A 17,794-nucleotide genomic window follows, 5' to 3' on the forward strand; every position below is an offset into this window, starting at 1 on the left:
GACATACTTTGGAACCCATAGATAAGTACATCACTTAGCATTAATCTGCAAGGATTCTTTTTACAATAGATGGAAATTAACAAAAAGACTCCAAATGGGACAATGTGTAGAAAGTAAGAGACTTTGGAGCACTCAGTCTTAAAACACTTGCTTTCATCAAAGTCCTCCCTTCAAGGTGCAGGGACCTATTCTGTTTTTAATAGTCAACACAAAGAACAGCTTGACCATTTTATGTATTTCAAAAGTAAAAGGTGTCACAGAACTTCATCTTTTAACTTTTATGTAGAATTATTGTATAACAAAATATCATTTTGGGCTGGAGAGATTGCTCAGAGATTAAAAGCTCTGGCTACTCTTTCAGAAGTCCTGAGTTCAATTTCCAGCAACCACATGGTGGTTCACAATCATCTATAACGAGATTTTGTGCCCTCTTCTGGCCTGCAGACATACATGCAGGCAGAACACTAAATTAGTAATAAATAAATAAATCTTTAAAAAATATAATTTGTATTTTCAATATCCATAAGATAGGGCAATCATCTTTAAGTTTTGATTGTCCAGTCAATCACTCATATGCATACAGACATTAGTGTGAATAGATAGAATTCTTTTTTGATAGTGGCAATGTTTCAATACATTTTATTGCTCTAGTATATCACATTGACCCTCCAAAGCAAGTAGTGCACTTAGTAGCTAATATTTTCAATGCATACAAATTTAAATTAACATAGTATTTTTATGCTATGAAACAAGATTTTATATGAAATACAACATTAAGAGGAAATTAAAATCATTTTTCCCAAAGCTACTGATTCAAAAATAGTTACCAGAACTTCAGTTTAAATACTATAGAAACAATTATCATTTTGTATGCATTATTTATTTATTGAACACAAGTTAAAATAAAACTAGAAAGAGTTGACTAGGTTATTTCCCTTCTCAATGTAACTTCTACAGTATTCAGAAAAGAAAAATTAAAAAAGAAAATAGATATAAAAACTTCACATGTAATGAAGCTGAATATATTATATGTGTGCAAGGAAATATGTTGCCACCAAGATAAAAAAAAAGCATTGCAAATTCAAGAAAAATTATATAGAATATACATTTGAAATAAACATACCATAATTTCAATTATCATTAGTGTGTAACAACTTGTATGCCATAATATGTATGCATAAAAAGGTAGAGCATGTGCATGAATTATGTTGCATGAGATTGCAGTTTTAAGCTCATGAGTCTGCTGACTGTGCCCTTCACATCCTTGTTCCTAAGGCTGTAGATGAGAGGGTTCAACATGGGGATCATAACAGTGAAAAGCACAGTTGCCACTTTGACCACGAGCCATGAGTTTTTGGAGTTGGGCACACAGTAGAGAAGTAGAATTATCCCATGGAAGATGCTGATGGCAGTCAGGTGTGAGGAGCACGTAGAGAAGGCTTTTTGGAGTCCACCCTTAGAAGGCATCTTGATGATTGTGACAACTATGAAGACGTAGGAGGCCAAGATTATGAGGAGGCTAGAAGTCTCATTGAATATAGAAATAATTAAGCACACCAGTTGGCTAAAGGTGGGGTCAGAACAGGACAAAGAGAGGATGGCAGAGTACTCACAACCAAAGTGATTGATGATGTTAGGTCCACAGTAGGAAAGTTGCAAAAGAGAGTATGTGATTGTCAAGGAACAGAATACACCCCACATGTATGTTCCAACTACAAGGAGAGCACAGAGCTTAGGAGACATTGCCACTGTGTAAAGCAGGGGGTTACAAACAGCCACAAACCTGTCATAGGCCATCACTGCTAACATGAACATTTCTGTAATCACAAACGCACAAATAAAAAAAAAATTGTGTCATGCATCCTTTGAAAGAGATAGTCCTGTCTTCCACAATCAGTATTTCTAACAGTTTAGGTGTAAATACACTGGAATAACAAATATCCAGAAATGAAAGATGGCTGAGAAAAAAGTACATGGGTGTGTGAAGCTTGGGATTGATCTTTCTGACCACAATTATGCCCAGATTTCCTATCAGAGTAACTGCATAAGTAATAAAAAACAGGAGAAAAAGAGGTGCATGTAGATGTGGATACTCTGAAAAACCCAAAAGGATGAATGTGGTCACAGAACTCTGGTTTGCCATATCAAGCACCATGATCCTTAATTGAGAAAAATATAATGAAAGAGAACATGATTTAAAGCAGCAAACTGGGAGAGTGTGGTTTGGAAGAATTTTAGCTCAGGCCAGTTGAAAACAGGAGGTGGTCCATTCTAATTCCTGAGAATTCTACTTCAGTTAGAATCTTCCTTGCATAAATTTCTGATTTGTATTATGTTCACTGATTTTGATCTTCATTCATAGAGAATTTTCTTTTTAATCTAGAATTTAAACAGTAGTGCCTGATAAAATTACCACAACTTTAATATATATGTGTGTGTGTGTGTGTGTATATATATATATATATATATATATATATATATATAATTTACAATATTACATATTAAAGTAAAATTTTATGACAACAAATCCCACATCAAAGACAAAGGACATTAATCAGGATTGTTTTAGTCATACAATCATGTCAGAAGAATTCCTCAGACATAAACATTTATCACATAGATTAAAATGTAATAATACAGTTACTAGATTTGATCCATCAAGCACTATGTTGTTTTTACCTGTTATATGAATATTACATTGTTACCTACATTTTTTGGTTTTTTAAGACAGGGTTTCTCTATGTAGCTTTGTGCTTTTCCTGGAACTCACTTGGTAGCCCAGGCTGGCCTGGAACTCACAGAGATCCACCTGGCTCTGCCTCCTGAGTGCTGGGATTACAGGCGTGCGCCACCACTGCCTGGCAACCTACTTTTTAAATCATACACATGTTATAATTTTGATTGGCCTTTGAAGAACAGTGATGCCATCATTATTGAATTTAAGTTCCACCTTCTGACAGGTTAGAAAACTCAAGGGTCTTAGCAGCAGCAAATACGTTTTCTTGATCATGGAATTAAATAAATTTTAAAAGTTCCACAATGGCTTTCTTCAACTTGTGTGGCCATGAGTAGCATATAGCTCATCAAACAGGGAAGAATAACCAAAGATTTACTAGAGACTAAACACAAGAAGATATTGGGAATGAAAAGATATTCTGTCATATTAAAGAAAGTAAAACCCTTTCTTCATGTAAACAAAAAATTAAAACATACTTGTGATTTGTTAATAGGGACTTTTTATTTTAGTTATTCATGAGGACTTGAAGTATTAAGTAGTTCACGTGGCTGATTCAGGGAATGAAGGTGGAAATTATATAAATATAATTGAGTATCATAAATAGAAGAGAAAAATCTATCTTTTCCATATAATTACATCATTTTATAGTTTAAATGAAGTATGTAACTTACCTCAGGCACATAATGTGATTAATGTCACACTCTCTTACAATAGAGATTCCACACCACTTGAGACCTTTGTTGACTTACTCTCCTCCATTGATGATTTAGACATGTCATATCTTTCTTTATAGGTCAATGAAATCAATTTAAAATCTCTTTATTGTGATGTGAAAAAAATAATTCCTATGTATGGTCATATCATACTGTCATAAACATTATGTGATCTTCTCAAGCTAAAACAAGATCAAATAAAAATTTGGTGAACTTCAAAATAAAGAGAGTTTAAAATTGTTAAGTAATTTTTTCAATAATCTTAACAAAATTCCTCATGTAAATTTATTTTTATTTAATACCTTACTTACCATGTTTCTCTCCTCTTTTTCTGCTACTCCTCAAGTCTTCACCTTGTATTATGTTTTTACATCAAAGCTTTCCTCACTTCTAGTGGTCTTACTTCAGTTCTTGTCACTAAAATAAGCTGTGTGTTATTTGTTATCACCATTAATTTAATAACTAAACGTTAAAACATTAATGTAGAACATCACAAGTACAATGGATCATTAGAGATTATTATTAGAAAAGGTATGGCAATGTGTATGTTAAAATATTCCCAAAGAAAGAGTCAGTTTGGAGACATTTTTCCTGTCAATACTACATCAAGAAGAAATAGAAACTATGAACAAGTCAAAATCAAGTAATGAGAGTAATGAGAATGGATTAGTCATAACTGTTCTCCCATCAAGTGTGCTCAAGAGGAGATGTTTCTACTGGTTCTTCCAAACAGTTAAAGAACAAAATCAGTTCCCATCACATTATTAAAAATTATTGATGTGAGGGAAATATTTTCTAACTTAACTCATTAGATCAACACAGATTGCCTTACCTACAAAGTCAGATGCCAATTCACCAGGAAGAATTCTATAAGCTAGCACCTTTTGTAAATGTAGATGAAATGTTCTTATTGAACTGTTTGTAAATTAAATTCAAAGCTGCATTGAGTATATCACAGGTCATAATTAAGTGATATGTCAGAAATGAAAGCAAGACTAGGTGTTAAATTGCTTGGAAAAAAGCAACACATAAAAATCCAGTATAAAAATATTTCAAAATGCTGACTCATAAAGAAATGGCATCTAATAAAATTTCCCATCCTTTTACATATGAAACTATGAAAGAATTAAATTTCATATGCAGTGAACATATCTTACCATATTAAACATTTTGTGTGATATGAATAATTAATAGCTAATACCATATAAAATACAAAATAATATTTCCCTTAGAGACAGAACAAGGCAAACATGGCCAATTTTATAAACTTTTATTCAACATTGTAGTAGAAATCCCAGCCAGAAAAAAATAGAAAAAATAAAAAAATCACAGTGAAAATGCCATATTTTGCAAATGATGCTGTGTTGTGTGTGTAATACCACAAGCAGTTTATTAAAAGTTACTAGCAGTTAATGTATTTATAAAATATAATGATGTAAATTCACTATACAGCATTAAATAGCATTTCCAGGAGCCAATATCCACTTACATGACATAGGAATGAATAAAGATATTCTATGCATAAGATATGTGAAGTAAAACATTTAGCTAACTGTAACAAACATGTACCTAACTTGATAAGACAAATATAATGTGATATTTTGATTTTAATGGTAAAATGTACAATTTTTTCAACTCAAATAAGTGGACAATAGAATGGAAGTGACTGGGAGCAGAAACTAAGGAAGGAGATATGACAAGATACCATACTGAGGAATGAGGGTTTCTTGTGTGCTGGTGCACAATGTGATAATTGTGGGTAACAAAAATATATAGTTTGTTTTCAAAATTCAAATGATGCATTTTAAAGAATTTATGATAAGTCATGACTATTTCAAGAATTTGAAGAGCATATAATATATACAGGTATTGGACTATTGCTTGGTATCATATTACTATGCATATTTTATGTATAAATTAAAGATCACGTAAAAAGAAAATAAAGTTACAAATGAAATAAATTGCCTTCAATGATTAGTTCATCTCTAAATCTCCACCAGTGACTATAGGAGAGTATCCATCATCATTAGACAGATTTCTAACACATGATTTTAATAAAGATATCTTTACAACAAACACATCACAAAAATTTAAATTTCCACTAATATTACTCATCATTAGACTCAGAGGCATTGCTAATGTAGACAATTTGTTAAATATTTGTCGCATAGTCTTACATCTCTACTCTGTTGTTGTAGAGATGGCTTCATGATTAAGAGTGCTTGTAGCTACTTACTCTAGGGGAGCAGATTTCATTTTCCAGAACCCATAAAGGGCATCTCATAGCCACCTGTCACTTCAGCTTCAGGGGATCTGATTCTGACATCTGTTGGCACCTACACACAAGTCATGCACATGTGTGTATGTAGACATACACAAGGGAGGGGGAGGAGAGAGAGAGAGAGAGAGAGAGAGAGAGAGAGAGAGAGAGAGAGAGAGAGAGAGAGATCCATAAAATTAAATTAGTTTTCAACTCTGTAGGAGTATATACCATTTGTTTACTATAAGCCTGTAGTGTAATAAATTGTTTTGAGGGATCTGTAGCAATGTACAAGGGTTCAAGCAAACTTAAAGGTATTTCTTGTATGACCATTGTACAAAACTTTTTAGTGCAAAATATATGTTGTAAACCTGGCCTGATGGCACAGGTCTTTAATCCCTGCACTCCAGAGGCAAAAGCAATGGATATCTGTGATTTAAATGCCAGGCTGGTCTACAGAGCAAATTCCAGGAAGGCAAGGGCTGTCTGTCCCTAGAAAAACCCTGTGGTGAAAAAAATCTCTCTATACATTAGCTTATGAAAAAGAATAATTGCACATTGGAACTATACATACAGTGAAAACATTAGTTGTGAAAATAAAACAACGTTAAAAACCTTGTGCTTAGATGGTGTCCTAAGGAGCTGAGTGGAAGTTTTGAGTAAACCAGTAAAATAATACCAGGATTCATCACATTTGCTTAGCACCAAAATTCAGACCTGTTGTCAAGGAAGCAGTTGTTCATATCATATTAAGTTTTCCTTCCAAAAATATTATGAATTCAAAAATGTTCAATGTTGAAATCAAAATATATTCCAAATGAAAAATATTCTCCTAAAGACATATTTTCCTATTGTAAATTTTAAATTATGCCCTTGCTAAATATTAAAACGGTGTCTACAACATTGTTCAACATTAAAACAGTCCTACATGCTAAGTCAGCCATTCCTTTAGAGACAACTGTAAATTCTTGCTGACAGCTCAATAAAGGACTGTTTTTCCAAGGAGCAATGGTTTGAGCTGTGTGTTGGTGCTCTTAGTGGGGTCTTGAAATTATATTTTATGCACATTTTATGTACTGAACATCTAACTACTCCACTTCGGGGATTCAGACCCTAGAGAATCCTGACAGTTTGATATCACAAACTAAAATGAGCACAATTAGGAGAAACTCCCTCATCTCTCATTAAGAACATAATATCTTCCAAATCATTACTATACTGATATCCATGTCTGAAAAAAGCCACTAAATATAATCAGCTGTGTGTGTGTGTGTGATTCTTGTGCTTTTTATTTTTTATTCTGGTTTGTTTGTTTGCTTGTTTGTTTGTTTTCTAAAAAGAAAGAAAAAAAGGGCTTAGAGTTGGGTGAGTGGGAATTTGGGGAAGACAAGGTAAGAGTTGGGGGAAGGAAAAACTAATTAAAATATATTGTATGAAAAATTATTTTCATTAAAATATTTAAAGAGTAGATAAACATCTTTCCTTTTCATTGAGGTTGTACTTCTGTTGATCAAGAGAAAGTATAATAAAAATGTTTATTGTGCCAGGTGGTGGTAGAGGATGCCTTTAATCCCAGCACTTGGGAGGCAGAGCCAGGCAGATCTCTGTGAGTTCGAGGTCAGCCTGGTCTACAGAGTGAGTTCCAGGACAGGCTCTAAAGCTACACAGAGAAACCCTGTCTCAAAAAAAAATTGCTATAGCAACAGCCTAACAAATATATCTGTAATAGTACAGCTATTGATTTTACCATTATTTCCATTTTTGTGTTTTGCATATTGCATATTCCTTAGTATAGAACTACATACCCAAAAAAAGATTTTAGACTCCTATGTGAATCAGGAAACCTCCTTAGCATTTTCTATTTTTGGAAAAATTCTCAAAATGCTACATTGGTAAATTACCATTCTACAATACTTTGAAGAATTGCATGAAGGTGTGCGTTACTAAGTTCTTTGATGTGCAGACAATAACTTCATCTTCAAAACTGTCATTTCATTTTACCTTTACATGATGTGCTCCATAAACTGTGGGCATGTTTTATGTACAAAATCTCAGATTATACCATTTCAAAGGAGAACAGAGAAGAAATTCCAAAGAAATTGACATTGTATGGAAAATATTTCTCAATAAGGAAGGTAGGACAAGTGTTAAAAGAATCACTCTATAGATCCATTCTAATACTTACATTTTTATGGATGGAGGGAGAAAATACTTGGAGAGACGATTGGAATTGTGGGGCATTTCCAGGGTGAGGTAGAAGCATAGTGCAAGGAAAACTCCAAGGAATCTACAGGGGTCACCCAAAGTCTAAACTCCTAGAAATGGGGCCTGTGGAGCCTGAACCAACTATTTTCTGTAACCATGCAAGGCTTCCAGTGTAGAGATTGGGACACCAACCCAGTCACAAAACTTTGGCCTACAATTTGTCCTTCCTGCAAGATGTGCTGGTGTAATTAATAGTAGAGCATAACTTGTGGGAATACCAAAGCAATGGCTGACCCAACTTGAGACCCATGACATGAGAGAGCACATAACTGACATTTCCTGGAGTGCCGGAACCTAGAGGCTAGATAGCACAGAGACTTAGGATAGAGCAGACACAACAGGCAAAAAAAAAAAAAAAAAGGCATAGATTGGTGCCTAGCCCCATTGTCCTCAGAGAGGCTTCATCCAGCAATTGACAAGAACAGATGCAGAGATCCATAGTGAAACCAAAGATGGAGCTCACATTCTTGGAATCCTGTGGAAGAGCACAAAGGATTGCAGGACCAAGGACACCACAAGAAAACGGCCCACAGAATCAACTAACCACAGCTCCTAGAGGCTCACAGAGACTGAACTAACAATATGTTATAGTTGTGTGGCTTTGTGTTCTTGTTGGACTCCTAACAATAGTATAGAGAGCTTTCCCTGACTCTTTCCTGCTTATGGAACACTTTTATACCTATTGGGTTGCCTCACCCAGCCTTAATATGAGGGAATGTGCCTAGTCTTATTGCAACATGACATGCCATGTTTGGTTGATATCCCAGAGAGACCAGCACTTTTCTGAGGGGAAAAGAAGGACGAATGGATCTGGAGAGGATTTGGGGGTGTGGGAAGGGGAAACTGTAGAAGGAATGTATTGTATGAGAGAAGAAGTTAAAAAAAAATGAGAGAGTGTTTAATTATTAGGGTGTAGAAGTTGACTGTATCCAAAGTGCTTTCAGAGACAATAAAAGACGACATAAACGTGTACTGCAAGGATTGGGCAGATGATTCAGTGAATGAAACACTCATCACACAAGCCTGATGACTTGAGTTTGAATTCCCAGAACCACATGAAAAAAAGTTTTCTGTGATGTTCCACATCTGTTCCAAAAAGAGATTTATGATGGCAGATGAAAAAGTAACACTGAGACTGGAATAAATAGTGTCACCCAAGGGAAGAGAACACCAACTGGTTACACAAGACTTGGAAACATAGAAACATGTAACATTATACAGACTGATCAGGTTGTACTTATGTTTTTAGGAATCTATATGCATACTCACATACACATATTCATGCAACAGCAATTAATGAAAAGAGAGGCCACAGATTTGAAGGAGAGCAGGGAAGTGCTTATGAGCAGGTTTTGAGTCAGGAAAAGGAAGAGAAAAATCATGTAAGTATATTATAATCTCAAAAATAAAAGAAATACTTTTAAAAATTAGTGAGGTACGCTGCTTGGCACCATTGCTATAGCAATGGTTCTAAGGTGAGATGGAAGTGGCCCATGAGAGTCTCAGGAAGCTGATGTGCCAACAGCATGGTGTACACAGCAGCAAAGAGCCCCAAGACTCTGCAGCCAACAAGATGGAAAGTGAAGACAGCACAAAGTTGGAATGTGACCTCTACACATACTAAAACATGTGTGTACCTGTATTCATATGCCTGGGCATGTATAAACATACACTTATCATATAAACACATTCACACATTCCTTTCTAACATGAGATCACACAGATAAAAATATAACAATAAATAAAGTAGACTAGAAAAACAAATTTGAGAATGTAGTATAAGGTGGATCTTTATGTAGTGGTATTTGCTCCACCCATGATCTTGGGCTATAGGGCCTAAAGAAGGCGGTGCTTCATGCCATTGTTCTTGAACTCTTAAAATGAGAGGAAAAAGGGTCATATGCCCCTGCTCCCTGTTTCTGACTGTGTGTTGGATTCGCTCCCAGTCAGATCAGAGGACAACTTCAGCTGTTTACTCTGTTCTTTATTTGTGAGTGTATTTCCTCAATTTACCTTAATAAATTTCCCTAATACTTTTTAAACAGACTTCTATGGATTTATTGTTTTATCTTTTAATAGTGAATTTTAGGTAAGCTTTCAATGACAAGAATAATTAATAATTAATTAATCTCATAAATCTGAAAAAATAATTACAACTAAAAGAGATGAAATAATATGAACATTTTCAAGAGTTATTCTTTGAAACTAGAATCAGTACATTTGAAATATTCCTTAGCCAACAAAATTGCAATAATGACAATTTCAAAAAGAATGCCTTATATGAACATATGAAACTTTCCTGAAGCTCTGCCTGGGACCTGGCCATTGATCTCTGCATCTGCTTCCTTCAGTCACTGGATGAGGGTTCTATAATGAAAGTTAGGGTATTCAGCCATCAGATCACCAGAGTAGGCCAGCTCAGCTACCCTCTAGATGATTACCAGTAGTCTATGGTAGAATCATCATTGTGGATTCCTGGGAACCTCCCTAGCACACTGTTTCTCCCTATTCCCATGGTGTCTACATTTATCATGTTATCTCTTTCCTTGTTCTCCCACTCTGTTCCCATTCCAGCTTAAACCTCCAGCTCCCCTAAGCTCTCACCCTCTGTCTCTTGCCCTCTATTACCCCACTCCATCCCAAGGTTGCTTATGTAAATCTCATCCATTTCTCCATCACTGAAGAATCCATGTGTCCTCATAGGTTCCTCCTTACTAGCTAGCCTCCCAGGAACTATGGGTTGCAGTCTGGTTATCCTTTGCTTTATATCTAGTATCCACTTATGAGTGAGTGCATACCATGTATATCCTTCTGAGTCTGGGTTACCTCACTTGGGTTGATATTTTCTAGTTTCATCCATTTGCCTGCAAACCTCATGATGTCATTGTTTTTCTCTGCTGAGTAGTACTCCATTGTGTATATGTACCCCCTTTTCTTTATCCATTCTTCCATTGAGGGGCATCTAGGTTGTTTCCAGGTTCTAGCTATTACAAATAATGCTGCTATGAACATAGTTGAGGATGTGTCCTTGTGGTATGATTGAGCATTCCTTGGGTATATGCCCAAGAGTGGTATAGCAGGGTCTTGAGGAAGATTGATTCTCAATTTTCTGAGAAACTGCCGTACTGATTTCCAAAGTGACTGTACAAGTTTGCATTCCCACCAACAGTGGAGGAGAGTTCCCCTTGCTTTACATCCTCTCCATCATAAGCTGTCATCAGTGTTTTTGATCCTAGCCATTCTGAGAGGTGTAAGATGGTATCTCAGAGTCATTTTTGATTTGCATTTCCCTGATGACTAAAGATGTTGAACAATTCTTAAAATGTCTTTTGGTCATTTGAGATTCTTCTGTTGAGAATTCTCTTGTTTAGCTCTATAGCAAATTTTTGATTGGACTGTTAGATATTTTGATGACTAGTTTCTTCAGTTCTTTATGTATTCTGGAGATCAGCCCTCTGTCAGATGTGGTGTTGGTGAAGATATTTTTCCCATTCTGTAGGCTGTTGTTTTGTCTTATTGACTATTTCCTTTGCCCTACAAAAGATTCTTAGTTTCAAGAGGTCCCATTTACTAATTGTTGCTCTCAGTGTCTGTGCAATTGTTGTTATATATAGGAAGTGATCTCCAATGCCAATGCATTCAAGACTACTTTCTAATTTCTCTTCTATCAGGTTCAGAGTAACTGGATTTATGTTGAGGTCTTTGATCCACTTGGACTTAAGTTTAATTAATGGTGACAGATATGGTTCTATTTATAATTGTCTACATGTTGATATCCAGTTATGCCAGCATAATTTGTGGAAGATTCTATCTTACCATTGTATAGTATTGCAATCAATAAAAATATAAAAAAGGATCAGTAGACAAAAAGTTTACAATGCATATTTAGCAATGAGATATAAAACAATTTTGAAATTATAACAGTTACAATCCACAGCCATCCTTATATACTTAATTCATGCACACATACATACATGCAACCAATAATAAGTATGTAGATGAGAATGAAACAGGATATATCATTATTATCAAAACTATGGCATTTAATGTAAAATAATATTAATAATAAAAATAATTTCTGAAGACCATTTAAGAACCTGGGGCCTATGCAGGGACATTTTGCTCAGACTGGGAGGAGGGGACCGGACCTGCCTCAACTGAATCTACTAGGTTGATCTGAATCCCCATGGGAGTCCTTGCCCTAGAGGAGATGGTAATGGGGGGTGGGCTGGGGAGAGGGTGAGGGAGGAGGAGGACAGGGGAATTTGTGGCTGATATGTAAAATTAAATTAAATTATAAAATAAAAAAGTATCCCAACCTCCCCTCCCACTCAAGTTAACTCTTAATTTCACTCTCTTTTAAAAAAAATAAATTTATTTATTTACTTTACATCCAGGCCACAGTTTCTCCTTCCTCCTTTCCTCCCAGTCCCTTCTCCTACCTTCTGTTCCTACTTCCCAATCCACTCCTCCTCTATTTCTCTTTGGAAAGGGCAGGTCTCCCATAAGTATCAACTAAACATGGCATACAAGTTCCAGTAAGACTAAGCACCTCCCCATGTATTAAGACTGTGCTAGGAGACCCAGTATGAGGTCTTAAATGCCAGTAAAAGAGTTTGATACAGCTCCTATTCCCATTGTAAGGAGTTCCATGAGAATACCAACATACACAACTGTAACATATATGCAGAGGCCTACATCAGTCCTATGTAGATTCTCTGGTTGTTGGTTCAGTCCCTGTGAGCACCTATGAGCCCAAGTTATTTGATTCTGTGTGTTTTCTTGTGATGTCCTTGACTCTTTTGGCTTCTACAATCCTTTCTTCCCATCCTTACAGGATTCCCTAAGATCTACCTAATATTTGGCTGTGGGTCTGCATTTGTTTCTATCAGTTGCTGGATGAAGCCTTTCTGATGACACTTAGGCTAAACACCAATGTATGTGTATTGCAGAACATAGTTGGGAATCATTACATTGACTTTTTTTTCTTCTAGTCATGTTTGGTTCTATCCTAGGTCTCTAGGTCATTCAGCCTTTGGGTCCTAGTGCTCCAGGCAATGGAAAGTTAGTCTTACTCTCCTGAGTAGCTGGAAATTTCTCCATTCCCTCCAGGGCCTGCAGCCACTTAGACCCAAGTAAACACACACAGACTTATATTATTTAAACTGTTTGGCCTCATGGCTCAGGCTTCTTGCTATCTAGTTATTATATTTTAAATTAACCCATTTCTATAAATCTATACCTTGCCACGTGGCTCATGTCTTAAAAGCACTTTACATCTTGTCTCTCATGGTGGTGGCTGACTCAGCCTTCCACTCTCTAGAATTCTCCTCTCTGCTTTTCTCACCTTTACTGTACTTCCTGCTTGGCTACTGGCCAACGAACATTTTATTTATCAATCAATCAGAGCAACACATTCACAGCATACAGAAAGACATCCCCAGCACTCCTATCATGGGTTTTAGTTTACATAGATCATTGGTTGGCCAGTCCTTCAATGATCTCTCTCTCTCTCTCTCTCTCTCTCTCTCTCTCTCTCTCTCTCTCAGTGAAACAAACCAACAAGTGAGTTAGTTATCTCTCTATCTCAGGTTCTATTTATTATATTCATTGACTCCAATATTTGTCAGTATCAATGTTTCCCTATCAGAAGTAAATTTCTTCCAAAATATTTGGTGTTTCATACTGAAGATGTTTTAGTATGGGGAGTTTTTTGTGAAGTTGACTTCCTATCCTAGTATAGTTATTCAGAACATCTGAAGATTTCCAAACTCCTCCAAACTTTAAAGACAACTGAAAGTAGAAATTCTATACCAATAGAAATAAAGGCAGCAAGCTGTTACATGTTAAAGACAAATTTTACAGAAAAAAAATTGAGCTGAAGGTGGACTGTGGTAATTATTGAATAAGGTATAATACATGAGAGACAGAGGTATTTGTAATATTAGATTAGAATGAATGTTTACACCATATTTCAGTATATTTTAATCTTCAAAGTATTTGTATATTTTAAAAAAACCTAAGGTAATAAAAGTAATAAAATACTTTGATAAGATTATGAATGGTTCATTTGGGACTTAACAAAGATCTATCTACTGATTTAATAGATGATTGTCTTAAAAATAAATAACATAGCTATTTTTTCATCTGATACATAATATGTATGCTTTAACTACTTTCTCTAGGGTCATGGAAATTTCTTCTGTAATTAAATAAATGAAGTTATAATTTTTTCTTGTTCCTAAGCTCATTCTATAATACAGAATTTCATCTTTAATCTCTTTATCTGGTAGCAGAGTTTGGAACAGGTATTTTGTAATGTTTTTCTATATTTCTGATAGTCTTGTTTTGTCATTTTCCTCTTTTTCTAAAATTCATTGTTTCTCTTGCATTGTGTGATAATCATAATTTTCACTATTTGTATATTTAATTTATTGATTGTATTTCCAGAATTTCAGTTTTGTTCTTTCCCAGAATTATTATTGTTGAATTTTTCACTGTATTTAAAAATTTGCCTTTAAGTTACTTATATTTTTCATTCATGAAAGACTATTCTGGGTATAAACTTCTTTCCACTCAGGATCTACATGAGGTATAATGGTATGTATATTTGTGCAAAACCTAAACACATCAACCAAAGGGCTTTCCTAGTAGAGTCACAGAGGAAAAAAAGATGTTAATCAATATAGTAATAAGTAGGAAAAAACTAAGTGTATGTGTAAGAAGTATGACTTATCTGTAAAGTTGTATTATGTAGTGTTTTCATTTGCATTCACTCTCCAGGATGCAGTGCACAAGAGGAAGACACTCTGACTTTGAGAAATATTCCAGTCATAGACAATACTGATAACATATAGCAGACTTTATTGTTTTAATCCATACAGAGTTAAAGTATTAATTGTGTTTTCTGAAATAAATGGCAAGTATTTTACATTAACTGCCATTTGTTAGTTATTGCTAAGAATGAGAGGCAGGTCTCTAATAACTGGATGTTAAGATCCTGGTATTATTCCACTATTGTTCTGCTCAGGCATTAAATGGATATGTCTCTAAAGTTGTTCTGTTTTAATGATAATAAAGAATGAGATAAATAGTGTTCTTGTGAAAACATTTATTCTCAAAAGAACACCGGGATTCTATTACAACAGTGTCATCTTTGTAGAGAAGTTAATAGGCATGTAAATGATCAGAAATGATTAGAGATGTGCATTATTAATGAAGATGTTGAAAAACACATTAGTGTTACATCTGGAAAGTATCTTCATTGTGATGGCAGCTCTAAAAGAAGGGGCATGAAGATGAGATCTACCTTAGTGACAAAAACCTGTCATCGAGATACAGGTTTAAGAAAGATAAGGAAATAAATAATATTTTCTTATTGGTTAATCAATGAGGTAGAATTGTATGATTCACTGCTGAGGAATAGACCCTGAGAGAAAACGCATGATCCAAGATACAATTTGATAATATGGTCTTGTGTTACTAGGTAATTGATTTAATGATATTACAATAAAATAAACTATAACACTTTTGTTTCAACATTTATTAAGTTGAGATACACTATATTGTTATCTAGAATTGGTGAGACATATAGACAATAGTTCATATTTGTCATCTGATTTCTTGAAATGAGGCGATCTTTTCATAAAATAAACCCAAAATCTCTTTATGAGATGAAATACACAGTTTTAAGTTGAAAGTAGAAGTCATACAACATAGCTGAGACAAATTGTGAGTTTTGAAAATGAGACTATCGGTTCAGTACAGATACTTATCATCTGCATGTAAATAATTCTCATAAGGCCAACTACATATTAAAAATAATGTAAGTAGTGAATTCTAAATTTGAATTTCTTCTTCATATTAACATCCATAGTGTCTGATAGAGAAGTATGGAAATACTTTCTTTTCTGAAACTGATGACATTTGGTTGGTTAAATTGTACTGCGGTTATACTAAACAGAAAATTTAAGTCTGTCTGTACTTAGAAAATGATACTGTAGTCTCTCTCTCTCTCTCTCTCTCTCTCTCTCTCTCTCACACACACACACACACACACACACACACACACACACACACACAATTATGTCAAGTGAGAGTGCAATTTGGAGCTCATAAGTCTCCTGTCTCTTTCACATCCTTATTCTTAAGGATGTAGATAAGGGGTTCAACATGGTGATCATGACTGTATAAAGAGTAGTGACCACTTTGTCAAATACCCATGGGATGTTTGAGTTGGGAACACAATATGGGAGGAAGTATGGTCCCATGAAAGATTGTGATGGCAATCAGGTGGGAAGTGCAGATGGAGAAAGCTTTTCATAGTCCTCCTTTGGAAAGCATCTTAATAATAGTGACAACTGTGAACACATGAGGCTAAAGTAACCAGGACACTAGAAAACTCACTGAATATAGAAATGACTCAGTATGTCATCTGGCTAAAGGAGGAGTCAGAGCAGGATACAGAAAGGACAGCAGCATACTCACAGCCAAAGTGATTAATGATGTCATATTCATAGTAAGATAGCTGTAAAAGAGTATAAATGGATATGACAGCACACAGTCGACCCAACATGTAAGTATCAGCTAGTAACAGAGTACAGAACTTATGAGACATTACAATGGTGTAGAGCAGGGTATTACAAACAGCCACAAACCTGTCATAGGCCATCACTACCAACACGAACATCTCTGTAATCACAAATGTACAAAGGAAGAAAAACTGTGTCATGCATCCTCTGAAAGAAATAGATCTGTCTTCCATAACTAAGATCTGCAATACTTTGGGTGTAAATACACTAGAATAACACAAGAATGAAAGATGGCTGAGGAAAAAGTACATGGGTGTATGAAGTTTGGGATTGATCCGTATAACCACAATTATGCCCAGGTTCCCCATCAAAGTCACTGAGTAAATGGTCAAGAATAGGGGGAAGAGAGGTATTTGTAGCTATGGATATTCTGAGAAGCCCACCAAGAGGAATGTGGTCACAGAACTCTGGTTCAGCAGTTCATGTGATGTCATCTTTCAGGTTATAAAAGAGGAAAAAGAATGACAATGATATTGAACAGAACTTGAGAGAGTGGAGTAGCAGAAGCTCAGGTGAGGCTCATCATTAAACATAATATCTGATATGAGTATATTAAAATCATAAATGTTCTGCTTCACTTTGGGTCCTTCTTTGGCAATCAGTGATTAACGATTTGAGGCAAAGTCCTTTGTTCTCCGCTATTATATTTTTTCTCCTCTGAAGTGAAAATGTAGTACTCATCAGTATAATTCTATATGAACTATAGTTTATGTTTATAGGCATATGTATACAATTATTTGATGCTAGAATATTTCATGAAGGAATATCATTATATGATATTAAAGACATACAATAAAATCATTCAAGTATTAAAAATTTGCCATGGCAAAAAGCTCAAGTTAGAGAAGGTCTGTGCAAACTAAATTAACACAGACCATGAGAGAGCAGCTCCCACTATCAGCTCAGGGTAATAAAAATAATGCCTCAGAATAATGAGGGATAGGAAACGTTTTTTATCTGAGGATAATTAGAAAAAAGTTTTAATCTATCTATAATTGGTGAAATAAGGAAATGCACATGATTTCTGATGTTATCTTTCTCTTTTACTTCATCATAAGAATGGTCTGTCTCCACACAACTACATATCTTCACACTGCTACATTCTTTACATACAGCTACATGCCTTTCTTTACATATATACAGCCATACATTCCTATACAAAAGTTACATCTTTTTTCCATGTCTACACATCTTTCTTTTACATATATTTCTCTTCTACATCTCTTCT

At 35.0% G+C, this 17,794-nt stretch overlaps 1 protein-coding gene and 1 pseudogene across 1 annotated transcript; both read right to left on the reverse strand.

The window, feature by feature from the left end:
* Positions 1-1,203: 1,203 nt before the first annotated feature.
* On the reverse strand, positions 1,204-2,155 carry LOC118582871 (olfactory receptor 5D18-like). Its single transcript, XM_036186009.1, is given in 2 exon segments — positions 1,204-1,848; positions 1,850-2,155. Coding segments are annotated over 2 exon segments (951 nt in total).
* A 13,903-nt stretch (positions 2,156-16,058) lies between these two features.
* LOC118581803 lies at positions 16,059-17,000 on the reverse strand (annotated as a pseudogene).
* Between the last annotated feature and the right edge of the window lie 794 nt (positions 17,001-17,794).

Source organism: Onychomys torridus, chromosome 4 (genome assembly GCF_903995425.1).
Source record: "Onychomys torridus chromosome 4, mOncTor1.1, whole genome shotgun sequence".
Classification (NCBI taxonomy): Eukaryota; Metazoa; Chordata; class Mammalia; order Rodentia; family Cricetidae; genus Onychomys; species Onychomys torridus.